The 27,902-nt window shown below is 35.6% G+C and overlaps 1 protein-coding gene across 2 annotated transcripts; it reads left to right on the forward strand.

Annotated features, from left to right (window-relative positions):
* Positions 1–8,157: 8,157 nt before the first annotated feature.
* On the forward strand, positions 8,158–22,631 carry LOC127425542 (protein starmaker-like). Of its 2 annotated transcripts, none has more exons than XM_051671650.1 (23): positions 8,158–8,233; positions 9,116–9,177; positions 9,623–9,640; positions 10,325–10,357; positions 10,485–10,535; positions 10,825–10,863; positions 11,074–11,109; positions 12,591–12,629; positions 12,740–12,784; positions 14,623–14,709; positions 14,795–14,833; positions 14,917–14,961; positions 15,433–15,465; positions 15,589–15,657; positions 17,928–19,052; positions 19,757–19,804; positions 19,895–19,948; positions 20,063–20,110; positions 20,203–20,241; positions 20,454–20,507; positions 20,722–20,775; positions 20,892–20,963; positions 21,825–22,631. In XM_051671650.1, exons 1-22 carry the CDS (start codon positions 8,223–8,225, stop codon positions 20,930–20,932), a joined length of 2,070 nt encoding a protein of 689 aa, XP_051527610.1. In that variant the 5' UTR covers positions 8,158–8,222; the 3' UTR covers positions 20,933–20,963; positions 21,825–22,631. The 2 variants fall into 2 exon arrangements, with proteins under 2 accessions (XP_051527610.1, XP_051527611.1); XM_051671651.1 differs by having other exon boundaries at positions 14,623–14,700.
* The last annotated feature ends 5,271 nt before the right edge of the window (positions 22,632–27,902 follow it).

A 27,902-nucleotide genomic window follows, 5' to 3' on the forward strand; every position in this document is an offset into this window, starting at 1 on the left:
GAAGGAGAGAAAGCCGCTGGAAATGCGCCATGTATCCAACAGCATACGCTTCTTAAGAGGTGAATGGAACAGCAGTAGTATTCAGCTCGCTGATAGTACAAACGCTCGGCTCCGAAGAAAAAATCTGAATGAGTGGTTGCGAGCCAGCTCCTTTTATAACCGTATGTCCTGGGGAGTGGCATGCAAATTCCACTCGCCAATTCTCACTGGCCTTTTCTCAAAGATCTGAGGTGTTCGGGGCTCTCAAGAGCGACCCCTAGTGTCACTACATCTACATAACATCGAGTGAGTAACAGAAGGGGAACCACTGTGATGTCCTAAGTTCTGTTGGGGAAATATACAGTATGTTCCAAAAGATCTAGTTTTTGTTTTGTGTTATGGGATAATCGTGAATCATTGAATCAATGAACGTCACAGAGAGATGCATTCGTTGGAGAACTTTAGCACAACAGCCTTTTCACTGAGCAGAGCTGGGAGACATTCTTACATTTCAGATGCTGTTACCATTGACTCCCTCTCAAACATAGGACTGGGTCGAGAAGACCTGAAAATCAGACATTGTATATCTACACAAACATTAAAATCCTTAAAACAACAACAATAAACTCTATATACTCAAAAATGAATATTGATACCTCACATAATGACATTTAGTAATTTTTTTGGAATTTATACAGTGACCTCAAAAAGTATTAAGTCACTTAATTCACTCTTAAAAATGCATTAATGTCATTGATTTAGATAATAAAATATCAAAACAAGTGGCTTTGGTTTGCACACCTTTAAGCGAAACATTTCACAAAAAGCAGTTTGTTAGGTAATGATAAAATAATAGCAAACTGTTCAAAGTAGTAAAACTTTGTGGTTGTGAAACTTTAGTGGAGCACGTTAATGTTCAATGTGATGAACTCCACCTGTGGTTCCTCTGCTAGGACACCTGTGTGAACTTGAGAGGAACTGACTTCATACATCAACTAAAGAGATAAATTAAAATATTTAAGATTAGTATTGTTAAAATACTAATCTTACCAGCTCATTTGTTTGCTGATGCCCCTTGGCTTGATATTTTGTTAACTAATGCAATGACATTCCCACATTTTTAAGTGTGACACAAGTGTCCAAATTTTGGGGCACTGTATGTAAAATTTTTTAAAGCAAGTAAACAAAAAATAAACAAAAAACTTTTTATATAGTAAAATGTTTTTGCAAATATTTTTGCAATCTATAAACTAAGCAAACCAAAATAAATTCTATGAGTTTCTGTGCTTGTTCACAGAGCAAAAACAACAGTATTTAAAAGCTAGTGGTTGGATTTCAGGGACTAACACTGAATTTTAATGATCAGAGGCTGTTTTCCACAGAAATGTCAAGTAAATTTACAGCTCACACAAAGCAACAGGACTACACTTCACTGGGGCTTGAATCTTTAATAGACATTTTGCTTTCTCTATATCTTTGCTGTTTGTTAAAAAAGTATTTAGACTTTGGTTGGTTTGTGAAAGGTTATATCAGTCAGAAAAACAAGCCAATAAACAGGCACTGGTAGAAAAAGAAAGGACAAGAGACACCCTGGTAACCCAATGGCTATAAAATAGGATGAAAAACCTAAGTGACACCCACTGAGACCCATACACAGTCAGAGATGCCCAAACTGAGGTCATGTGTGTTTTATAAAGTCCTGTGAGAGTGTTTAACAGGTCAACGGGTCATTTACTGAGACGTGCTGATCTCGCACTCGCCTTGGAAGAGAAAGGACGGATGGGTGTTCTTAAGGTCAATATTAAGAAAATACTTGTATATCAAGAGTTCTTATGGATGGATGAATGAATGAAAATACTGATTAATGAATAAGTGATAGGAAAGAAGGAAACAATAAATTAAGGAAAAATAAACGAAGGAAGAAAGAAAGAAAGAAAGAAAGACCGAAAGGAAGGAAGAAAGCAAGAAAGGAAGCCAATTAAGAAGGAAGGAATGAAGAAAGGTTGGAAGGAAAGAAGTAAGGAAGGAAAGAATAAAGCAAGGAAGGAATGAGAAAAGAAAGGAAAGGAGAAAGGAAGGAATGGAGAAAGGTAGTAAGAAAAGAAGGAAAGAAAGAAGCAAATTAGGAAAGAGACAAAAGGGAAAGGAGAAAGAAAGGAAGGAAAGAAAGAAGGAAGGAAGGTGGGATAGAAAGAAGGAAAGAAGGAAATAAAAGGTAAGAAAGGAATGAGAAAAGAAAGGAAAGGAGAAAGAAGAAGGAAGCAAATTAGGAAAAAGAGAAGGAAGTTAGGAAGGAAAGAAAGAAAGAAAGGAGAAAGAAGAAGGAAGCAAATTAGGAAAAAGAGAAGGAAGTTAGAAAGAAAGAAAGAAAGAAAGAAAGAAAGAAAGAAAGAAAGAAGGAAGGAAGGAAGGAAGGAAGGAGAATAAAGCATGGAAGGGATGAGAAAAGAAAGGAAATAAGAAAGGTAGGAAGGAAAAGGGAAGCAAATTAGGAAGGAGAGAATGAAGCAAGAAAGGTAGGAAGGTAGGAAGGAAGGAAGGAAGGAAGGAAGGAAAGAAAGAAAGAAAGAAAGAATAAAAGAAGGAATGAGAAAAGAAAGGAAAGGAGAAAGAAGGAAAGAAAGAAAGAAGCAAATCAGGAAGAAAATTAGGAAAAAGAAGGAAGGAAGGAAGGAATGAGAAAGGAAAGGAGAAAGGTAGGAAGAAAGAAAGAAAGAAAGAAAGAAAGAAAGGAAGGAAGGCAGGAAGGAAGGGAGAAAGGTAGGAAGGAAAGAATAAAGGATGGAAGGGATGAGAAAAGAAAGGAAATAAGAAAGGTAGGAAGGAAAAAGGAAGCAATTAGGAAGGAGAGAATGAAGCAAGAAAGGTACAAAGGTAGGAAGGAAGGAAGGAAAGTAAGAATAAAGGAAGGAATGAGAAAAGGAAAGGAGAAAGAAGGAAAGAAAGAAGCAAATCAGGAAGAAAGAAAGAAAGAAAGGAAGGAAGGAAGGTAGAACGGAAAGAAGGAAAGAAAGAATAAAGGAAGGAATGAGAAAAGAAAGGAGAAAGAAGGAAAGAAAGAAGAAAATTAGGAAGAAAATTAGGAAAAAGAGAAGGAAGGAAGGAGAAAATGAAGGCAGGGAGAAAGGTAGGAAGGAAAGAATAAAGGAGCGAATGAATGAATGAATGAATGAATGAGAAAAGAAAGGAAAGGTGAAAGAAAGAAAGAAAGAAAGAAAGAAAGAAGCAAATTAAGAAAGAGAGATGGAAGGAAGCTGAAAAGGAAGGAAGGAAGGAATGAGAGAAGGAAGGAATGGAGAAAGTTAGGAAGGAAAGAAGGAAGCACATTAGGAAGGAGAGAAGGAAGTGAGAAAGGAAGGAAGTAAAGAAAGAATAAAGTAAGGAAGGAATGAGAAGAAAGGAAAGGAGAAAGGTAGGAAGGAATGAAGGAAGCAAGTTAGGAAGGAAGGAAGGAAGGAGAGAAGCAATGAGAGAAGGAATGAATAGGAGAATAGTAGGAAAGAAAGAGAGAAGGAAGGAAGGGAGGAAGCAAATTAGGAAGGAAGGAAGGAAGGAGGGAAGGAAGGAAGGAAGGAATGAGAGAAGGAAGGAATGGAGAAAGGTTGGAAAGAAAGAAGGAAAGAATGAAGGAAGAACATTAGTAAAGAGAAAAAAGGAAGTGAGAAAAGTAGGAAGGAAAGAAGGAAGGAAGGAAGGAAAGAAAGAATAAAGGAAGGAATGAGAAAAGAAAGGAAATGAGAATTGTTGGAAGGAAAGAAGGAAGCAAATTAGTAAGGAGAGAAGGAAGCGAGAAATGTAGGAAGGAAGGAAGGAAAGAATGACAGAAGGAAGGAATGGAGAGTGGTTAGAAGGAAAGAAGGAAGCAAATTAGGAAAGAGAGAAAAAAAGGATGCGAGAAAGTTAGGAAAGAAAGAAGGAAGGAAAGAATAAAGGAAGGAATGAGAAAAGAAAGGAAAGGAGAAAGAGGGAAAGAAAGAAGGAAGCATTTTAGGAAAAAGAGAAGGACGCGAGAAGGAAGGAAGGAAGGAAAGAATAAAGGAAGGAAGGAAAGAAAGAAGGAAGCAAATTAGGAGACAAGGGCTGCGAGTCAATAAAAAATGAATTTATTGCACAGTTTTCGGTGATTACTCGTGATTAATCATGGTAAATGTACATTAAAACAAACATTAAAACTTTATAATTTAACATTTGTATCAAAGAACTTGCAAGAAAGTGGTTAGTCATCAAATCATTATTTAAATATGTACATGTGAAATGTTTTTTCAGATATAAATCTTTGATAAAACTATATTTTTACATGCCATAAAATCAGTGGAAATTATGTAATTAAAAGTTTGGCAAAATCTTCTGTCGTTTTCCACTGGTCTTTTTAAATTATAGGATCAGATGGGCAGATTCAATTTCTATCAAGTTTTATTGGCAAGAGAAACTTAAGTGTATATTGCCAATGCATTTGTAGACACAGTACAGATATAAAACAAATTGAATGCTGAAGTTTAATTTGCTGAAGTTTAAAATCTCTATTATAAACTATTATTTTCTCTGGCTCTCCATTCTCTGTACAGTAAATCCGCTCCCGTGTATATTATGCCCATGACGTGTCGCGTGTAATGAATAAGCATGGTCCATACAAGCAGTTTCTGTGCTAGGATGTGCAGTTGATTAGAATGTGAAACTCCTGGAAATTTCTAGATGGCAATTAAAACCACAGGAAGTGGGGAAAAACATTTGTGAAGTTTCATTAAGTAAAAATAAATAAATAAATAAATAAATGCTGCATTAATTGCTTTCATTTAAAACATTTTTTAATTCTTTTTTAAGTAAACTATTAATCTCAGAAATTAATACAGGAATTAAAGGAAATCCTCTTAAGATCAACTGTATTTGCAGTATAGCAGTTTCTTATGACACTTCATGGGTTTAAAAGGCGATTCTGACCCATTTTAGTCCAAGACTTGATTTCAGAGAATGTATAAACTCATGTTAACAGTTAAAGTAGGTGTTTTGTTCTAAAAAGACAAATTACCCAATTTAGCAAGCAATTATGTCACTACTACATCATCGTGGGATGTCATAAAACCCATCTGAAGTGGCAGAGTAATGGCCATGACACTCTCACACTTTCTTAAGGACTCTAAAAACACTATAGACTCAGCTAGAATGGCTAATCTCAAAATGGGAGCAAATGGCAGCAGGGAACCACCCTACAATACCCAGCTCTCAGGAGTCCTTTAGAAAGGCCAAAGTGACCTACAGGGAGTTGACGAAATATTTAGTGTCTGTCCAATTGACACATTTCCTCAACAAAACCTCATTTACCTCCACTGAGCTCATTTACATCACATATTAACACATTCACTCATTTCCCTCATCATTTGCATATAAAAACATACCTTAAGCTGCTTTGATGCATTGTTTCAATGGCTTGTTGAATGTGAATGGGTGAGCAAAAGAAAGAGGAAAAGAAAAAACAGGATGATTAACCTTTAACGGGAATATGTGCTTTACTGCACAAACAAGGATGTTTTTTTAAGCCCAATAAATTTCTCAATGGAGAGACAAAGTGACTTTGTTGAACAGTCATTCTCGGCACAGCCATCATTAAGTAACAGAAGTTTTTCCAAGCCAACCGCTGTAGCAAAGTTGTGATGTCTGATAAACATAGGGGATTATTCACCACACAATAAAGTAATAAATAAATAAAAGTAAAAGTACATAACAAAAATGCATTGAAAAATCTAAAAGCCTATATGGCAAACATTTTATTACCAGCTTTTGAAAATTCCATAAACAAAACCAGTGACAAAACAGGCTTTTGGACCCAATTAACCATTAAAAACTGTAGTCATATGAGTATGCATGCTGTTTATGAGTTTTGTAACTCGTTGTGGTTCTTGCTAAAGTTAAGAACCAATTACTTAATTGGTTAACTGAAACAGAATGAAAATGCCAAAGTAAATTTGTTGAATGCGTCCGAATGGGCTCGCATTCAAAAAAGTGTACTTTGAAAAGTTAGAGCGCTATGCGACCATATGCGAGATGGAACGGTGCATGGAAAAAGAATACCCTATGAGTAATCCCTTAAGTAATCACTCTGGAAATTACCCACAACACCCTAGCATTGTTGCATTGAGTTTTGCATGGCCAATCGCCACTCACATTTTCATCAGAAAATGTACAACTACTTTTTTAGAAGTTTTGTGCAGTGAAAACATATTGTACCAAATAACACCTGCCAACCATTTCAATATTTATTACCAAACGACAAATCCGCCAAAGTATGCGGTAATGGAGAGTGTTTTTGATGGAGGGAAACTCTGTTTTAGTGTGGTTGAGAGGCGTAAACATAGCTAAATTATACGTTTTCATGCGAAAGCGTTATGTCCACACTGATATGTTTTCGTTTGAAAATGCATTCTAGTACTGTCTACATTGGAAAACGATGACATTGGAAAACTGAGACCACATCCACACTAATACATTTTTCATTTGAAAATGCATTAATTTCGCTACGTTTACACCTCTCAACCACATTGGAAACGCCCGTATTTTCCTTCACCGAAAATGCTTCCCATTACCATATACTGTACTCTGGAAAACAATGATGTTAGCTGACTAAAAACAAGAGTTTTTAAACAAAAATGAATTACTTTTTATGTGGCCTGACTCCATGTCCACACTGATATTCAGGGTTGGGAGGGTTACTTTTGAAATGTATTCCACTACAGATTACAGAGTACATGCTGTAAAATGTAATTTGTAATGTATTCTGTTAGATTACTCAAGGACAGTAACGTATTCTAAATACTTTGGATTACTTCTTCAGCACTGGTAGATTTTTTCACTTGTTTTGACTATAAAAACTCTGCCAGTACAGTAAGATAAAATACACATGTTAAAAATACATTCTCTGAAAAATCTAAATATCTTATGCAGTGTTGTTTCTAAAACAAGATAAATCTAACTGATCTTGTTTGAAGGATTTTTAGATATTTTTACAGGAAAACAATACAAAAATTATTATCAAGAATACGATTTTTGCCCTAATATCAAAGGTCTTACTAGAAAAAAGAAATTATGATCTAATGTGAATTTTCTTGATAAAAAAATATGATTGTGTCTGGTAACGTGCATGTAAAATGACTAGAAATAGCATTTTAGCTTAGCATAAAGCTGACAATTTACACAAGGTTTATTTCTATTTCTTCTGCTCCAAACTTACTTCAAACGTACTTCTCTGTCTGCTCGTATGAATGTAACACATCATAAGAAAGTGTTTCACTGCTGTTCAAATGCACTTTGGATCGCATCATTTATATGTATAAATGTTTTCCATCTGAAAGGACTAAATATTAAATGAAACAAATGACAATAAAATGCAAAGTAATCTCTTCAGTAATCAAAACACTTTTTGAATGTAACTGTATTCTAATTACCAATGATTTAAATTGTAACTGTAGTGGAATACAGTTACTTATATTTTGTATTTTAAATATGTAATCCCGTTACATGTATTCCGTTACTCCCCAACACTGCTATTATGTATGATTTCACTATGTTTACGGAACTGTGTTTTCCTCCTTCCAAAAATTGAGCGTTTCAAAAATGCTCTCCATTTGCACACATTTGGAAAACGATGACCCTAGTAAACTGAAAACGTGGACGTGGCCTAAATATTCTTTGATGTATAGAATCTACAATGGTTCTTCCAACAAAAGAAAATAAAAAAATGTACTTTGACAATTAGCTTAAATCTCTATTTTACACCTAATTACCATGATCAGTGTTTACTCTGCTGGACAGATTGTTCTCTTCTGGAGCTCTGCCGTGTATAAAGAAAGAAATAAACAACCCCTAACACAAAAACCACGAACATTTCCTGCCCAACAACCTTTTGTTTCCTGCCAGAGCAGAACACCTTCAATTTACTAAATCAAATGTCCAACAAAGCCTGAAAACATCTCGAGTGAATCACAAAGGAGACAGAGAAACCAGGAGTAGGACACAGAAGCTTTGGTGTTAACAAAGGCTGTTTGAAAACACAAACAATAGCAGGGCGGCATGACTTCTTTACCTTGTTCTAATGCGAGGAACTTCAGAAGTTCTCATGTAATGCCTTCATAGCTCCGCCCCCTTAGAGGTCAGGAACCACAGAGGGTATAAAAGATCTGAGAGCAGCTCCATTTAGGCTTCAGACCTGAATTACCTGAGCAAATCTCAAACTGCATTTTAGTCTTACTGCAATGCTGTCCCGGTAAGTGCTACATTGTAGCTGTTTTACTTTCATTAACTGGGCCTAGTTTCGGCCAGAAGCGTAGTTGTATAATTCATTGCTTGACATTATATACATATTTACAGTACATACACATGCCATAATTATTACAGAAAACTGCGAAAAAGTATATAAATAAGAACATAATTGAAAGAATTTATGTACAGTGGTGACAAAGGTTAACTTTGGATGTAGTTTACTCTGTGCATTGATTTCAAAACTTTTTGTTATTTTTTTAATATATATATATATATGTGTGTAATTTTCTATTTTATTTTTTTACTTTTTAATAAAATATTGTGAAATTTTACAACTTTTACTTTACTGAAAGGAATGCATCTACTGGTCTAATAAATGTTATTTATTAATTTCATTTATAATTAATTAAAAAAAAAGGTTTATATTTATTATTTTACTTAAAATGTATTGACTATTACTGATGTTTAATTGTACAAAATATTCAAATCAATTAAGCTTACTGATTTTAAGATGTATAAGGATGAAACATTAAATATAAAAAAATTACGTTAACACTTTCCAACAAAAATACATCACATCGAGTTAAAAATACCCAGGCATCCGAGAGTAGTCTTGAATTTTAATAAATGTAAAAGTTTTTATGTCTTAATAGATTTATGCAAACTTTGAAATTATGTTACTAAATTAAGTTGACACATTATCATTATTATTACTGTTATTTTATATATAAATATAATATTATATTATGCAGTATAAATCATATATAATATATATTATTTAAATGTATATGAGTGAAATTAAAACTGCATTTTACCCAATTTTATTTTCTATTACTATTTTCCCCACGATATTCACACGATTTTGTTCCTTTCTCCTCTTATATAGGATGCTGGTAGTTCTGTTGGTCTTTGCATTAGTGAGTGTCTCCATCTCTGCACCAATCAACGGTAAGGATTCATTACCCATATGTCTCAAACTTACAGTATATTATATATCTGCCCCATAGGAGCTGCCATATATGGGTTACATGGATAAGGTTGCAAAAATAAGCCCAAATCTCTAAAATGATTGTGATGTGCAACAGTTCTTCTCATTTCGTAACATGAAGCACTTGTTGCCACCCTATAATGATCCTGTAATCAGAGCTCCTCTAAGAGCACAAAAGAGTTTTGTTCACCTGTGCTGGTAGAATTGGGCCTCTATAGGAGACTGACTCTTAAAGCTGAATGCATTAAAGTTTCATGAAACCCCAAAACACATTTTTTGAGATGTTAACAGATATGTACAGGTATAGCACTCATTATGTTTATTGTTAGGGTAAAGTGACTGTTTTTTGGTTTTTTGAGCCATTTCTACTAACTTCTTTACTGTCTCTTGGGTGTTTTGATACAGATGGAACAGATAATGATGGTAAGAATGTTTAGTGCTTTCTCATGCACAATGTTGTTTATAATTATGATGAAAACAATTACTTCTAACTTAATTATTGCACTCTTATGCATGAGTTGTGTTAGAAAAATGATTTGCATGGTTCTACTAAAATTGTTCAAGAAAGATTTACAGACCTACTTACAGGAACGTTAAATCACAAGTGAGATCTCCTTAATGTATCAGGTGTTTCTCCTAGATAACAATGAGATCAAATAGAGATCAAATGGAAATTTTGTTAAAAGTGTTAAACAGATCTTTGTTTTAGATGTCTCAAACTGCGTTCAGATCTGCCAAGATACCAAAGTCTGTAATTAAAAGTCAGAGATCTCGTTATGAACTCATCAAAAGTCTCCAAAGACCAAATTATCTGAGCTATGCTATTCGTATTCATTTTATAGCTCTATACTCTTACTGTAATGTGTCAACAACTGACCCACTTGAGTCTGTTTTTCTGCAATTTAGGGGGGAAATCTAGTTAATACTTAAAAAAATAACTGAGAACTTCATGAAGTCTTCTGAACTATGAAAGAGCAACATCTGAGCAATATTTGTTTCTCTGGGCAATCAGACAGATAAGGCTGGTTACAAGGGCAAAAACTGTATTTGATTCTATATGAATATGGTTCATATTGGTGATTGTGTTTCATTGTGTTTTATCTCCAGAAGCGGCTGCAGCTCTTCTAGAAATCTTCAGTGGTAGGTCACAAAGAATTTGATCTACTCTTTTGAATAAATCACTGATTATTTTTGCCATGTACCATATACATTTCCACAATTCATCAGGAAAATGTGTTTCTGTCTTTTTTTCTTCTTCTTCTTTTAGTTCAGATTAATGGAGCTCTTCCAACTGCAAGCCCGGTGAATGGAGACTCAGGTTTGTCTGGCTGATATAAATCAAGACTCACTGTAAAACAAGTTCAACTGAAGAGAAGTTTAATGTAAATGGGTTGTTGAACATCAGGATAGACTGTGCATATAGACATATAAATATATATATTTGAGCAGACAGACAGACATTTAGATAGATACAGTATACAGACAGACAGATGATAGATAGATAGATAGATAGATAGATAGATAGATAGATAGATAGATAGATAGATAGATAGATAGATAGATAGATCAAATAAGCATGAAAGTAAACCTGGTCTTGTTTTCAACAGGAACTACAGATGGGACAGACTCATCAGAGAAACAAGGAGGTAAGAAGTTATAGAATGCTTTTTTTTTCACCCAGTAAAATGGATCTTTCCATGTCAGTTTGTCTTGAACCCCAGATGCCAAAAAAGACAACAAGTGGTGGGTTCAACAACGGATTCACAATCTATGTTCCCCTCTGATAATGAGCAGAAAGTGACATAGACACTCACCACACGCTCCTCAAAATTAATCATTCCTCACCTTAATTTCAGGTCCAAGTGACTCCTCTGACACTACAGAAAAATCAGGTAAGACCTGTAAACACAATCACAAAGAAGACTTGAGAAAAGATAGAAATAATTTATCAACCTACCTCAAAAGCACAAAGTTTGCTTTTCTGGAGTTTCACAAGTGCAAACAAGTGCAAAGCATTGATATTAAGATAACACATTCCTCAGGATTCTAGAGCACCATGAATAAGTAATACATATGGTTCAATGTTTAACTACAGTGGGTTCAACATCACTCAGCAGGAAGAAAAAATATTAGACCACTAACAGCAAAGCAGTTGACATTCATTCTTAATGGACAACAGGGTGAAATATTAAACCCAAATGCAAAGGAGAAACCCAAGCTGTGGTCAGATCACAGTACATGTTTCCTGAACACACACACAGACATAAAAATGAACATTTATGACTCACTATAGACTATTTTCAAAGGAAATAGTAAATTACTTGCCATAAACCAGGGATCAAATATTACAATGACTCTCTAGGATATTACGGATGTGTGTCATCTTTTGGAACAATTATTGATGCTTTTTATTATTATTAATTTAAGAAGAACTACTTCCAGGAATCAGTCGAAAAAAGCCATTTAATTCATTGAAGTTAAAATAAGGCCTACACATTTCTGTTAACCCATTAGCTGTCATTTTAACACTTAAATGCATGGTAATTTTCCCAAACACTCTTACATATCCGGGTCTTTAGAGACCCGGCACTTACAGTATATCTATTAAAAATAGATGTACAAAATGTTCAGATAGTGTAACATTAAGCTACACCTAATTAACACATACGTTACAAATATGTATTTTCTCAGGCACTTATTGAGTCTAAACAGATGAACAACCTGCATTATTTCAGTAGTACACCCAAATGACAATAGTTGTATCATACTGTTCATGTGTTACACTTGCTATAGTTTACTTCTATTTTGTTTCTACATCAGCTAGCAATGTCAAATGTAAATCAAACCAATCACTGAAACATCAGCGCCAACTTGAGTAAGAAATAACAAGTGTAATTTGTATGTGTACACACATATGGGATACTGATAATTCACCATTGTTGATAATTCATTGTTGCACAGAAAATCAACGTAATATAGTGTTTATTTATATGAATATAGTACTCATTTCTCTTGTAATAAACACAGAAATAGATATCCTGTGGTAGTAAACTTAAATAGATATGAAATAATCATAAAAAATATTATTTATGGAAGTGTGCGGTAAAGGGGGTGGAATGAGGTCCATTGCCATGTACCAGGTATGTGTATAAGGGTTAAGGAAAGGACACCATATGAAAATAAATCGAAATATTATTTCCATTTGTTCAAACCACCATTGTCGTGTTTACGTGAGTGGTTTTAATTGTGTTCAATAAACCATGAAACACTCATATTTGATTATTAAATTATTATATGCAGTTAAAACCCTGACATGAAGTACATTTTCAGACAGCCTTATAATGTTCCATCCTATTATTTTGTCTTTTTGTAGAAGTTGATGGCGCCCCTGACACATCCTCAGACACAATCAGTAAGAATCGTACGGCTTGTCTCAAGGCCTTCAACTCTAAATTCTTTTACATGTGTGAGATGTATTTCAGTGAATTTATTGCCCAAACTAACCAGTCCGACTCATTTCAGGTGACACAAGCATAGATGAATCCACCAGCGGTCCAGATTCCATAGGTATGAATAGCATACAAACATTTCCTTAACACACAATCACATCAAAATAACAATGCAATGGGTTATTTTGGATAACTATGGAAAACCATCTCTCACTTCCTTGAGTTGTGTTTACAACACTAAATTCTTTTACAACACAACTTGTCCCTCTCCATATATGATTTCCCTTACAAAGTCATACCATAGTATTCATAAGTAACCATTTAAACACCATGTTATAAATATTTTGTAATCAAACCGTACAAAAAGTTCCCTGATATTATCATCACTGAACCATGTGACCGCCCCAGTACGTAACTGTAATGGTCATGTGATGAAAATACACATAAATTCCTATGTTAATCCACATCATATCAAAGCATAAAAGGTTTATCGTTAAGACAAATTGGAATTTCACCATACAAATATAAATACTGAATTTTATCATACTATATAAATATATTAATATATATATATATATATACATACATACACTGGCAGCCAAAAGTTTGGAATAATGTTCAGATTTTGCTCTTATGGAAAGTAATTGGTACTTTTATTCACCAAAGTGGCATTCAACTGATCACAATGTATAGTCAGAACATTAATAATGTGAAAAATTACTATTACAATTTGAAATAAATGTTCAGAACTTCTGAAACTACTTCAAAGTGTTCTCATCAAAAAATCCTCCACATGCAGCAATGACAGCTTTGCAGATCTTTGACATTCTAGCTGTCAGTTTGTCCAGATACTCAGGTGACATTTCACCCCACACTTCCTGTAGCACTTGCCATAGATGTGTCTGTCTTGTCGGGCACTTCTCACGCAGCTTACAGTCTAGATGATCCCACAAAAGCTCAATGGAGTTAAGATCCATAACACACTATTCCAATTATCTGTTGTCCAATGTCTGTGTTTCTTTGCCCACTCGAACCTTTTCTTTTTGTTTTTCTGTTTCAAAAGTGGCTTTTTCTTTGCAATTCTTCCCATAAGGCCTGCACCCCTGAGTCTTCTCTTTACTGTTGTACATGAAACTGGTGTTGAGCGGGTAGAATTCAATGAAGCTGTCAGCTGAGGACATGTGAGGCGTCTATTTCTCAAACTAGAGACTCTGATGTACTTATCCTCTTGTTTAGTTGTACATCTGGTCTTCCACATCTCTTTCTGTCCTTGTTAGAGTCAGTTGTCCTTTTCTTTGAAGACTGTAGTGTACACCTTTGTATGAAATCTTCAGTTTTTTGGGAATTTCAAGCATTGTATAGTCTTCATTCCTCAAAACAATGATTGACTGACGAGTTTCTAGAGAAAGCTGTTTCTTTTTTGCCATTTTTGATCTAATATTGACCTTAAGACATGCCAGTCTATTGCATACTGTGGCAACTCAAAAACAAACACAAAGACAATGTTAAGCTTCATTTAATGAACCAAATAGCTTTCAACTGTGTTTGATATAATGGCAAGTGATTTTCTAGCACCAAATGATCAATTTAGCATGATTACTCAAGGATAAGGTGTTGGAGTGATGGCTGCTGTCTAGATTTGATCAAAAATGACTTTTTTCAAATAGTGATGGTGCTGTTTTTTACATCAGTAATGTCCTGACTATACTTTGTGATCAGCTGAATGCCACTTTGGTGAATTAAAGTACCAATTTCCTTCCAAAACAGCAAAATCTGTACATTGTACATGTAACTTTTGACCGCCAGTGTGTGTGTGTGTGTGTGTGTGTGTGTGTGTGTGTGTATATATATATATATATATATATATATATATATATATATATATATATATATATATATTATTTTGGTCAATTTGTTTTATGACTTTTCATGTCTTGATTTAAATTTCTTTATCAGATACAACAGATACAGTCACAGATACAAGTACAGATACAGAAACAGATCCTAACACAGATGCATCAAAGGAAAAGACAGGTGATTCAGGTAGATAAAAGGAAAATATCCATTTTATTACAATCAATATTTGAGTAAAATAACCAGACTAAATGATTTTCCTTATCAACTGCAGAAGAAAACAATGAGAAGCCATCAGCAGAAGACAAAACAGGTCTGAGTTACCACAGAAAGAGCATATACATATACAGACCAATGATGTTAATTCAATATAAATGTGCTGTTTTAATGTTTCAGATGCTGACCATATTGATACAGACTCTAAGGAAAAGGAATCAACAGGTAAACAAACAGCCCTCTCACTGTATGTCCTACTTTAGAGGCCCCATAAACACTTTTGGAAACAGGAAAACAGACCAAAGTTATTGATGACTCATCTTGCACTCAGGGGTGTTTCCACATTTTTGTCCAATAAAAATGCTCTCTAGAATGAGCATTCCTACCCCTAATACCATCTGTCTCTGACTAGCAATAGCAAGTAGAGAATCGTGGTTCAAGTTATGACATATTGTCCCCTCGACATGTCTTGTTCCAACTTACTGTTTCAATAGGAAATACATCAACATAGGAAAGAAAACTGCACTCATCAAGCTATTTCATGGGGTCTGGAGAGAATTAATACTCTTTCTTGTCACTACACATAGTAACTATTTACTGTGTTTGTCTCAAAGGTGACAAGTGTTGATTAAATGCTTTTGAAAACAGCTGTAATGAATTTCTGTTACTATAAAACTACTCTTAACTGCTTCACAGACAAAGACGAAATCAAGGATACAGATGAAGCAGGTATAGTTATATTTGTTAGTATTATAATATGTAAAAAAAATGATGTGTGTAATTCCTTATTGAAATCTATTCTCTCTGTTAGACAGAGGTTTTAACATACCTTTGAATGCTTTGTCCTTTCAGACAGTGATTCTGTTAGTGTTGAAAACAAAGAGACAGAAACACCTGATGATGCAAACAAAAGTTCTCCAGGTATTTTATAAATCATTGCAGAAATTATACACTGACTTCGTTACATATTTAAAGAAATATTTAATATAATATTAAAAGTAAAATAAAGATATAGTTTCTTATTTCCTCTGCTAAATGATATTTGGGTCTGACTTCAGAGACTTGAAAACCCTAGTAAGTTGACTTTACTCAATTTACTGAGTAAACTCGTTCCCTCAATTGATTTGAGTAATGGCGTCTCCAAAACTTGTATGATTAAGTTCAATTAACTTGGTGTTCATAGAGAATGAACTAACTATTTAAGTTAAGGTAACTAGATGTAACTAGGCTGAACTCAAATTTGCTATTTAAATTTATTGTTGTTTATTATTTAATCATTTTAATTGAATAGACTCAAATTAAGACGTACATTAACACAGCTCAAATAAAGAAGATTATAACTAATGTTAAGTGAATCGTAAAATAAACTTACGTCTCCACAAAAATGCATATATGCCTGTACTTTGGTTGCACATTCACAAGGAAAACTGAGAAAGTGTTAACAGGGGACCAAAAGGGACACAGATCACCCTAAAGCCCAAAGTATACTTTGCCTGTCCGTAATCCGCAACGGTCCGTGCACAGTCCACGTGACGTAATTTTTGTCATCAGGTGTGCCCATGGACGTCTGCGCACAGTGTCCGCGTGCAGCCAGATTTTTCTGTCCGCGTGGACTCTAACGTCTGGTAGCGTATAACAAAGCAATTGTACTGCGCATGTGTCAAACGCGTCCATTCGCGCTCATCCGCATGAGGTACACTTTCAAAGCTGTGCGTATACAACTGTGCGCGAGACGGAACGGAACTATAGTGGCTGTACTAAAAGAGTGTTAAAAAGCAGTTGTAGTGTGCATGCGTCAAAATCGTTTCTATTCATTCACGGTCAGAAAAGTATACTCACAAAGGCAACGCGGTCGGGAACGCGACACGATCCGGAACGCGTAAAAACTAAGTATACCTAGGTCTTAATGGTGACATCACACGAAACAACTATTTGCAACAAAACAACATAAATAATGCTACAAAAGAGCAAAAACCTGTATGAATTCTTAATAACAACTATTTCAATGCATCCATAAGATCTTTATCATAATTAAATCATTTGAGTTATTAACACTTAAATTCTTAAGCCTATGGATTTTTAAGATAAATAAGTTCAAGGAATATAGATATTTAAGTTATGAGCCCAAAATTGACATTTCAAGTCATGTTTAAATAAGACAACTTGAGTTTTTCCAGTAATGACAACATTAGGGTTTATGGTCTCAACTTACTTGAGCTTCATTTGAAACATCTTGCAAAGCAAATCTGAATCTTTCAAAATAAATCTCATTTCATTTACAGTGATAATTAGCCTGTAGTCATTAAATAATAACAAACACAATGTTCTAGTGACACAATGACAGGAATTCCAGCTTAATTTTTCTGTCTTCACTCAAATCAAGTCCATACTTACATTCAACATTCTGCGATTTGCAGCAGGATTTTGGACCAATGAGTAGTGATTCCCGGTTCGCAAACAACTCGTTTTTTTTAAACCGGTTCTTTTCAGTGAACCAGTTGAACTAGATCACAAAACCGCAGTTGGAACATTTTGCGTCTTGAGACAACATTAATCCACTTGTCACATGGACATGTTCGACATTCTGACTCAAAATGAGCCAAGAACTGGGACTATAATGGTCCTAGAACTAGTGATGTCTGCCTCGCTCCAACCAGTTCACAAATCAAGCATTGTACCATTGGCAACCATGTTTTTTGTCATGTACCATGGTAGTATCATGGTATTTTTGGTAACGCAATGTACCTTTTTGGTTATAGTTGATAAATACCATGTACATGTGTAGTGGTGGTCAGCTGATAGATAGCTGTACAATGTGTATAAACCTCACTCTCCTGACCTCAAGAGGTGCACTAGTGACTGACGCTAGAGGCTGTAGCCTTTAGCCTCCTTGTTAGCGCACCTGCCTCCCATGCCAGAGACACCGGTTCGAGTCCTGTATGGAACGGGTAGAACAGGAGCGTCACGCATGTAAATACCATGGTACATGAATATGGTCAGCATAAAGAATCATTGGTACATCAAAGTAGCATGGTATTACCATCTGATACCATTACTGTACAGCCACATTAATTCTTTTTACTTCAACTAATGAAAGATGAAGAGAGTGTTTAAAAACAGTCATTATTTTTATATTTGGTGGTGCAGAAATCACACCTTTCATTTTAAATGGCATTTCATTTTTTACACAGATTCTGACAAAGACAACACAGATGTGAACACAGACGAAAAGAGTGAAGAGAAAGATGAGAAAGAATCCAGCAAAGACTCAGAGGATGAGGGACGAGAAACCTCAGAGACACCAGACAAAAGTGAATCTGACAGCGACCAAGATACTGATGAGGTCAAAGATTCAGACGACACCAACGACCAGGATTCAGATGCAAAAGACACAGACAGCACTGAGAAAAAAGACAAGGACACTAAAGACACTGAGAGTGATGTAGACACTGACGAGAAAGACAAGGACAGCATCCAAGACACGGCAGATTCCCCTGACGTACCAGACGTCAGGGACAGCACCGAGGTCAAGGACAGGGACAGCACTGACCCAAAAGACACTGAAGATGACGGAGACAGCGAAAAGGACACCAAAGATAAGGAGGAGACTAATGAGAAAGGTGACAAGAGTGATGAGGGAAAAGATAAAGAGGATGAGTCCAAACCAGAGGAACGAGACAAAGGAGACACCACTTTGAAAGAAGACACCACAGCCAGTCAGTCTGATGAAAGTCCACAAGAGGAAATGACAGAAGGCAAACAGGAAGACAAGTCCGATGCCGAGAACTCCAGCGTGGACTCAGACTCAGAGAGCAAGGAGGACAGCAAAGACAAAGATCAGGATAAAGACCCGGACACAGACTCTGACAGCAAGGAGGACAGCAAAGACAAAGACCAGGATAAAGACCCTGACACAGACTCTGACAGCAAGGAGGACAGCAAAGACAAAGACCAGGATAAAGACCCTGACACAGACTCTGACAGCAAGGAGGACAGCAAAGACAAAGGCCAGGACAAAGACCAAGTCGCAGATTCTGACAGCAAGGAGGACAGCAAAGACCAGGATAAGGACCAAAATACAGACTCTGACAGCAAGGAGGACAGCAAAGACAAAGACCAGGATAAAGACCCGGACACAGACTCTGATAGCAAGGAGGACAGCAAAGACAAAGACCAGGACAAAGACCAAGTCGCAGATTCTGACAGCAAGGAGGACAGCAAAGACAAGGACAAGAGCAGCACAGAATCCACAGACACAGAAACACCTGATAACGACAGCAAGACTGACACAGATAGTTCAGAAACAGGAGGGGAAGGTAAACATTCATAAACGTAATCTGGTAACTTTGTTTTGGAAAATGGTTACGGGATTGTAGCTAGTCCAAGCTGGTCATTGGCCGGTCTAAACTGGTCATGAGTTGGTCCATCTGGTCATTGGCTGGTTTAAACTAGTTATTAGTTGGTCCGTGCTAGTCATTGGCTGGTCCAAACTGGTCATTAGTTGGTCAAAGCTGGTCATTAACTGATTTGAACTGGTAATTAGTTGGTCCAAGCTGGTCGTTGGCTGGTCCAAACTGGTCATTAGTTGGTCCAAGCTGGTCATTGGCTGGTCCAAACTGGTCATTAGTTGGTCCAAACTGGTCAATGACTGATCTAAACTGGTCATTAGTTGGTGCAAGCTGGTTATTGCCAGGTCCAAACTGGTCAATGACTGATCCAAACTGGTCATTAGTTGGTCCAAGCTGGTTACTGGCTGGTCCAAACTGGTCATTTGCTATTACAAGCTGGACATGGGCTGGTCTAAGCTGGTCATTAGTTGATCAAGCCGGTCATTAGCTAATAACCAGCTTGAACCATTCAGTAATCAGCGACCATGTTTCTTAACCACAGCTAAAGCTGAATTTTCCAGAAGGGTTAAGCAAGAGTGTCAATAAAGAGCCTCATTTCTGCTTGATCTTAGGGAAATATACAGCATATTCACCAAACCAAAATATCCTTTAATTCGTGTTTATGCCCACAGATACAGATGAAGACAATGACAGCATCAGCATGGAAAAAGAAAAGCAAGGTATGTCCATTTGCTAATATAATCTTGTCTGGAGTTTGGTACTATTATAGAATGAAGTCTGGATTAAGGTCTATGTGAAAATCTCTACAGATTCGCCAGATGCATCAATAGAAACAAATGATGGCTCAGATGTTGATTCCAATGGTAAGCCAAAACACTCAACATTTTCTGTTTTGCATCCTGGTGGATTTTCAGAGTCCTCTTGCATGATCATGTATATTACCCTAACTTGGCAATAATCTTTGTGCTGTCTTCCAGATGACCATGACAATGATTCCACAGATGCTACCGAGTCAATATCACATGGTAATAATGTCTAGTAATTACTCAAAGCTGTAAAGTTAAATGTTAAACATAGGTTGTAAAAGTTTCTTTCTTCTACTTTTTGTCAACTATAGAGGAAAACGCTGATGCAGATAGCCACGATATGTTAGATGGTAAGTCTCGAATGTCTAAACTTCACCTTATTTTTGTTGTTTAGAACTTTCTAATTCAATTTTGTCTCAAAATGGGGTGAATTCCAAAATTTTGTTCAATGAAAGAGCAGTTTTGTCTTTAGTATGGTGAGTGAATGGAACAGTTAGCTGAATTCTGGGACAGAATGGTTTGAAGGCTTCTTATTTTCCTTTTAATGTTTCTCTTTGTTTAGATGATGATGATGACATTGATGTCCATGATGATGAAGTCATGCATAAAGATAAGGGTAAGCCCCTCCCACATTTAAAGCAACATAAAAAACAACCTTCATAGCTGACACCATGAAACAATCCAGATAATCCTGGTTGCATAAATGGAATACAGTTGAATTTTGCCAGAGGAAGTTTTTCAAATCACTAGACCAAAGTGTAAACAATAGTAATGATGATGCTTGCCTTTGCAAACACTGCTAAAAACTGCTTTTCTCTTAATTTGTACAGACGTAGCTTCTAAAATGCACAATGAACCAGATCATCTTGATGACACAACACAAGGTATGTTGAGTTCCACACAAGCGTTCTGTTTACTTCCTCCTCAGGGAACGGAGGGATGAAAATACTTCCTGGTTGTGTTTGTAGCCATGCTATTGTCTGATCTAACCTCTCCTCAGGATCAGATGATGGCAGCAAAACCCCCATGCCAAGCTCCTAGCAACCAAGACACTTCAAAGACAATTGAACAGGTATTATCTGATCACTCTTATAAAGCATTGCTTTAGTTCAGGCAGGTCACTTTAGTTCCTTAGATTGTCCTTGTGGCCATCAGAAACTTCTGATGCCCCCACCCCGATTGGATGGTGAAACAACCAAGCCCCGCCCTTCCCTGGACATATAGCGAAACGAGATAACCTATTGCCCACCCAAAAGGTCAATGTGACCCCCCTTCCTAGTACCAGCCTTTTTAGTCAAGCTCATTTTGATTCGCTGCTCTCCCTGCTTTATTCATGCATAGCTGCATGGATGGCCAGGGAGTTTCCCAAAAACAAAATCATACAGCCAACACCAATAGATTGCTTCAGATTGTCTATAAGTCAATAAAAGTATTCATCTGATGGAAGTGGTCCTTATTCTAAAATGTACTGATTTTACTAATACAGCTTATACAGCTGTAGGGGGCAGTGGTGGCTCAGCAGTTAAGGCGTTGGGTTACCCAACCTGAAGGTTGGGGGTTCATGCCCCAGCACCACCAAGATGCCACTGTTGGGCCCTTGAGCAAAGTACTTGACCCTATCTGCTCCAGGGGTGCCATATCATGGCTGACCCTGCACTCTGACCCCAGATTAGCTGGGATATGCAAAAAAAAAAAAAAGAATTTCACTGTATATGTTCAAAAGAAATGTACAATGTGTGACAAAAATAAAGGCTTCTTCTTCTCACTATGTTTTAGAACAGAGCTATTGTTAAACAAACATAAAGAAGACAACTTGTTTCATAATGCAAAAAGGAAGATTGATTTTTCGGTATTGGAAATTTCATAGCATGTAATATTGATATATCAAATCTCAGTTTCTACGTTTTTAATCAGGTTTTCTTTCCCATTGCAGAATTTTCCTGGAGAGATGTTAAAAGTATCAACTGAGACAGTCACGATAACCAAAGTTTCACATCCCATTAAAACACTTCATTGACACGCCCCTTTCACCCTCTATATTTCCTCTCTCATATGGTGAAGGTTCTTTCTAAGGGTTCTGGGAATGCAGATTAAATTATTTGTCTGTTTGATGTACATTCCATTTTTAATTGTGTCCTAATTCTAGATTTTTTTATTTTGTTTTGTTATCTTTTGATATATTAATTTTAACAGTTTTAGAGCGAAATACATGATGAACAGTGTGAGTCTGGAATTTCGAATCTGAATTGCATGTATTTGTGTTTGTTTAGGATCTAAATATATTGCATTACAATTGACAGATTAAACCTAGACAGCTGTACTAACTGAAGGATTTTCGAGAAGTCCAAAAGATTTATTACAGTGGTCTCTGGGTGTCCTGTGTTTTTTAATTCTTTGTCCACACAGTGTCTCCATCCTTGATAAGGAGACATTTTTGTTTATCTGAAAGACTGCAGCTGCTACAAAGAAACATTTTACTGACTATCAGATAAATGCCAGCCTGAAGTGTCACAAAATTATATATTTCTACCCTCCCAAAAGATGATTTAAAATTGTACAGACAATTTATGTTAGAATCTCTGAAGTCTTTATGTCTCTATGGAAGAATATAAATACACTAGCAATGTCAGAGCACAGATTTTTTGGGGGGAAAAAAAGTAAAAAATAATTTTGTATAGATTTAAAGTCATTTTATTTTGTGCACAGGGAGCAAATTTAATAAAGACTGGGCTGTCAGGAACCAGTGGACTATGGAGTGTTTTTTTCTCTCTCTTTCTCTCTGTAAACCACACACATACACCCAAATTAAGTCTCTTCAGTGTCTAAATTGTTTCTCCAAGACAGCCATGAGATTAAATGGAGAGCATATAGAGAATGTTGTTTAAGTTCCCTGCTTCTCAGATATATATATTTTTTTTTCCTGAGAAAAAAAGACCTCAGTAATCTCAAATATTTCCTCTAGAATTTCAGAAGAGATCCCATCTTTAACTGTGCTCAAATGTGCCAAGACACTAAAGTGTGTGATCACAAATTAGAGATTTTAATATGAACGCAATCATTTCGCATGCAATTAAGAAAAAATAAAAAGGTAATTCTGACTTGCAACTTAATTGATCATAATTATGATATATAATTTCTCAGTTGCGAGAAATAAAGTCACAATTGTGAGATATTATGTCAGAATAACCTTTTTTTTATTATTCCAGGGCGGGATCTAGGCAATATTAATAGTGCATTTATATATATATATATATATATATATATATATATATATATATATATATATATATATATATATACAGGGTTGGGAAGTAACGGAATACATGTAACAGGATTACATATTTAAAATACAAAATATAAGTAACTGTATTCCACTACAGTTACAATTTAAATCATTGGTAATTAGAATACAGTTACATTCAAAAAGTATTTTGATTACTGAAGAGATGACTTTGCATTTTATTGTCATTTGTTTCATTTAATATTTAGTCCTTTCAGATGGAAAACATTTATACATATAAATGATGCGATCCAAAGTGCATTTGAACAGCGGTGAAACACTTTCTTATGATGTGTTACATTCATACGAGCAGACAGAGAAGTAAGTTTGAAGTAAGTTTGGAGCAGAAGAAATAGAAATAAACCTTGTGTAAATTGTCAGCTTTACGCTAAGATAAAATGCTATTTCTAGTCATTTTACATTCACATGTTACCAGACATGATCATATTTTTTTATCAAGAAAATTCACGTTGGATCATAATTTCTTGTTTTCCTGTAAAAATATCTAAAAATCCTTAAAACAAGATCAGTTTGATTTATCTTGTTTTAGAAACAACACTGCATGAGATATTTCGGTTTTTCAGAGAATGTATTTTTAACATGTGTATTTTGTCTTACTGTACTGGCAGAGTTTTTATAGTCAAAACAAGTGAAAAAATCTACCAGTGCTGAAGAAGTAATCCAAAGTATTTAGATTACATTACTGACCTTGAGTAATCTAACAGAATACGTTACAAATTACATTTTACAGCATGTACTCTGTAATCTGTAGTGGAAAACATTTCAAAAGTAACCCTCACAACCCTGAATATATATATACATACACACACACATACCTCTGCGTGTATACCTTATTCATTTTGTTTTTGTGCAACTTGAAGGCAACCACTTTCTTCCATAACAAATATACTTAAGAGATAATAAAAATGGTAAAGCAAAAAAAAAATAATAATAATAATAAATAATAAATAAATACATTTCACCAAAACAATCCAAAGAATAACAACTGCATACAATAAAAATACAACACAAAACACAATACTTGTAATTCAACTGATTTCAAATGTGTGTTTGTTTACAATGATAGTTTATTATTGTAATTAGTCTTAAGTAATGAGCAAATCTCCAAAATGGATACTTAACTGAAACCAAACAGCGAATCAGTTTTAATTTTTCTTTTTATACATGTCAAAGCTCGTTTTTCACAATAAATCAATATGCCTTCGACTAGTCTTTAAAATGAAATTCACTTGACATTAGGCAATAGACTGTTTTGTATTGTATATATTGTGACATTAACATACAGCATTATAAGTGTTTAACTTTGGTCATTTTGATCTTCAATCTTCAAACATCAAACATTTCAACAAAACAAGTGAAGTTTGCATGGCTGCACTTGCAGTTAAACATTATCAGATTGTGTGAATGCCCTTATAAACAGGTCAAATTTCAATGGTTTTAGCAAGAGAAAGAAAGAAAGTCTTATCTAAGTTCTGGGGTCTTCATTTTTTTCAAGATTTAACCACCAGACTAGATTCCTTGACCCTTACCCAGAGAAAGAGTTAAGTTTCCATGTGTGTCTCCAATGGGTCTTTTGGAGCACGACTCGATCTCGTGTTACATCTCGGCTAAACTTGGTGGTCCAAACCTTGCTTGAGGGTGCAGAAATGGGAGGAAGAGTAAGGTGTACCTCGGACAAAAGCCACCAAACAGCTCTGAACAAAGCGCCCATGACCTTCCTGTCCGAGCGTGACTCATAGGCCTCTGTGTGCAAATGGCTGTCACCCCAATATCTTCACAAACTCACAGGAGGCCAGTGAAACCAAAGGCCGAGATGCAAAATGGAAGTGAAGCTTGACCCTCACAGTGCATTAACTACCCACTTTCCCGACAGCCTGGATGGGGGCGGAAGGGCACGAGAAGCCTTTAGAAATATTATACTTTAATTTAAGGCGTAAGAGGGTTTAAACATCTACTCAGATCTAGTGGCTGATATCTGTGAGAAAAGAACTACCTTTAGCTCAAAAACAGGCCACATTGAGGAGCGACACACTCAGTTGAAAGTTTTCACTCGTAATGTAAGGTGCTAGCTGATTACTGTTTGTCTAATATCCAAAACTAGCAGATAGATATAATGCGGTGAAGTTTACAAGTGTTGTGAATCAATCACAGAGAGCCACAGTCAATAAGCGTACTCCAAAAAGACTGTTTAACATCTACAAATGCTTTTATCAGCATGTGATTAATCCATTGAGTTCCAGCGTTAGATTTCAACACTGTTGCTGACTTTTCTGAGGTCAAGATACTTGTGTGATAAGTTCTGTCCACACTTTCCGCCTTTCTTTTCATTCATTCATTTCTTTGTCAGTCATTCAGACAGTTTTGAAAAATTCTTTAAAGGAATAGAAAGAAAGACAAATCTGTCATTATTTACTCACCCTTATGAAGGAATCTTGGAGCTTTCTTCAATACAACAGTTTAAATGACCACAGTTGCCACATAAAGGACAAAAAACACCATAAAAGTCTTATGATAGCTTTATATGAGGAACATCTTCATTTTCTTACTAAGTATTTTTGTCTTATTTTACTGTAAAAGCATTTAAACATCCATTAAACAAGAAAAAATGATCAGAGAAGCAAAATGAAACAAGATAATACAGGTTAGTCTTGTTTTCAGAGAAATCTAACAAAATTTGGTGGGATTTGTGCCGAGGACAAGAACAAACTTTTTGCCAATCAGGTAGGAAAAATTAACTTTTGTTCCCTTTAAATCAAGTTTTTAATTTCTTACCCCATTGGCAAATAGTGTCTTCTTGTTAGAAGCATGAACGTTGCTAAATTTAGCTAGATTTCTCTGAAAAAACAAGACGAAATATCTTACGTCATTTTGCTTTTGCTGTAAAATTATCTTGATTGAATATTTAGATATTTTTACCGGAAAAAAGAAAAAAAATCTAAATTAAAACAACATATTTTTGCAGTGCTTTCACTCCGAAGAAAATCTAAAATGTCATTCTCATTTGCGTTTAGATTGAAAAATGGCACTCCATTTTGTTGCGCAAGATTTGACTTCATTGAGTGTGTTTACATGCACATTTTTCCATTAATTATACTTAATGAGCCAACCATGTGTGGCCATGTGAATGCCTTAAATGGTTTTCCTTTATTGGTGCAAGGTCATAAATGGTTTGAGCAAAAAACGATTGGCACACGTAGATTTTTGGCCATTACCCCGATTTCGTGCTGGATGTAAACACCTTTAAACACCTTCTTACCAACAGCAGAAATAACCCAATCATTTTAGGTCCCTTACAAAAATTGAGAGTTCAAAGCAAATTTGTCACAAACTTGGCGCAAATTCGCCACTCATTATTTTCACATGCAAATGAGCTTTGCAGCAAACTTGCAGCAAATTGTCCATTGTTGCCAAAGGTTTGCTGCAGGTTCACCAACCAGTGAAGTGCTACAAACTTCTGGCAAACATTTGCGGTGAATCACAAGCTCATTTGCATGTGAAGATAATGAGGGTCAAATTTGGGGCAAAGTTTTGTGGCTAGTTTGCCTGAACTCTAAAAAGTTTTGTAAGGGGTCTCATGTAATCACTGTTTTATTTTGTTGTCTTTATTTTTCTTCATGTAAAAGCACTCCTTTTTTACAGTGAGTGTGTTTACATGCACGCCAATACTCTGATAACTACCAAAAATCAGCTTATTTAAAAAACGTCAACGCATGGTAGCCGTTGCGTTACATGAGACTTGAAATCATCAGGTTATTCTGCTTTTAATGACAAAATGTAAATTTGCATGCACACAACACTAGTGCACATTGGATAAGTCAACAAGAACGTAGGTAAAGATAACAAAAACACAAAATCGGGATAATGGACAAAAATCTACGTACAGATCGGTTTTTGCTTAAACTGGTTATGACCTTACAACGATAAACCTTTAAGGTGTTTACATGACCACACATCATATCAATTTATTAAGCATAATCAATGCAAGAATATGCATATACATTAGCTCACTGTGACTGTGTGCATGTACAGCGATGGCAATACCATTATCATTCCTCTGGTTGTGTAATATCGATGGCAACATTTCCTTCGAAAACCGCAGGCAGGAAATGAGAAAGAGCCTGATGATCTGATTAAGTTTAACGTCCACCTGTCCATGCTGTTTCTCTGTCCTGTTAAACACTACATATTAGATTCTGCCCACGGTGATTAATTACAGAGTGGATGAGGGACCCAAAACTCCAGTGCTGTAGTAATTTCAGACGGATCAGGTTTCTAAACAAGAATGGCTCCTTCAGAGCAGAGCGATCAGAGGTGGCTCATGATCACTGAAACAAAACGTCCTAACAGAGCTTGAGATGAAGCTGAAATTTGATAAAGGAGCAGGAATCTGTATGGGAAAATGTGTAGGTCTGTATGTGTATTATATGTGTGTGTGTGTGTGTGTGTGTGTGTGTGTGTGTGTGTGTGTGTGTGGCTTAATTTGTGTATTTGTGCTGGACCACAGTTGAATTTACATCTTGCTTCTTAGTTCTTACATGGTGTTCCATTGTTTTTTGTGGTCTCTAAGGAAAAAGAATATATACAGTATATATATATATATATATATATATATATATATATATATATATATATATATATATATATATATATATATATACTGTATATGTACAGTTGAAGTCAGAAGTTTGCATACACTTAGGTTGAAGTCAT

This window comes from Myxocyprinus asiaticus, chromosome 34 (genome assembly GCF_019703515.2).
Source record: "Myxocyprinus asiaticus isolate MX2 ecotype Aquarium Trade chromosome 34, UBuf_Myxa_2, whole genome shotgun sequence".
NCBI lineage: Eukaryota > Metazoa > Chordata > Actinopteri > Cypriniformes > Catostomidae > Myxocyprinus > Myxocyprinus asiaticus.

Bases quoted from the DNA above. Each gene is read 5' to 3' on its own strand.
- LOC127425542 (XM_051671650.1), top strand. The intron at 20,111-20,202 runs GTAATAATGTCT...TGTCAACTATAG, and splicing joins TACCGAGTCAATATCACATG to AGGAAAACGCTGATGCAGAT. The intron at 20,508-20,721 runs GTAAGCCCCTCC...TAATTTGTACAG, and splicing joins AGTCATGCATAAAGATAAGG to ACGTAGCTTCTAAAATGCAC.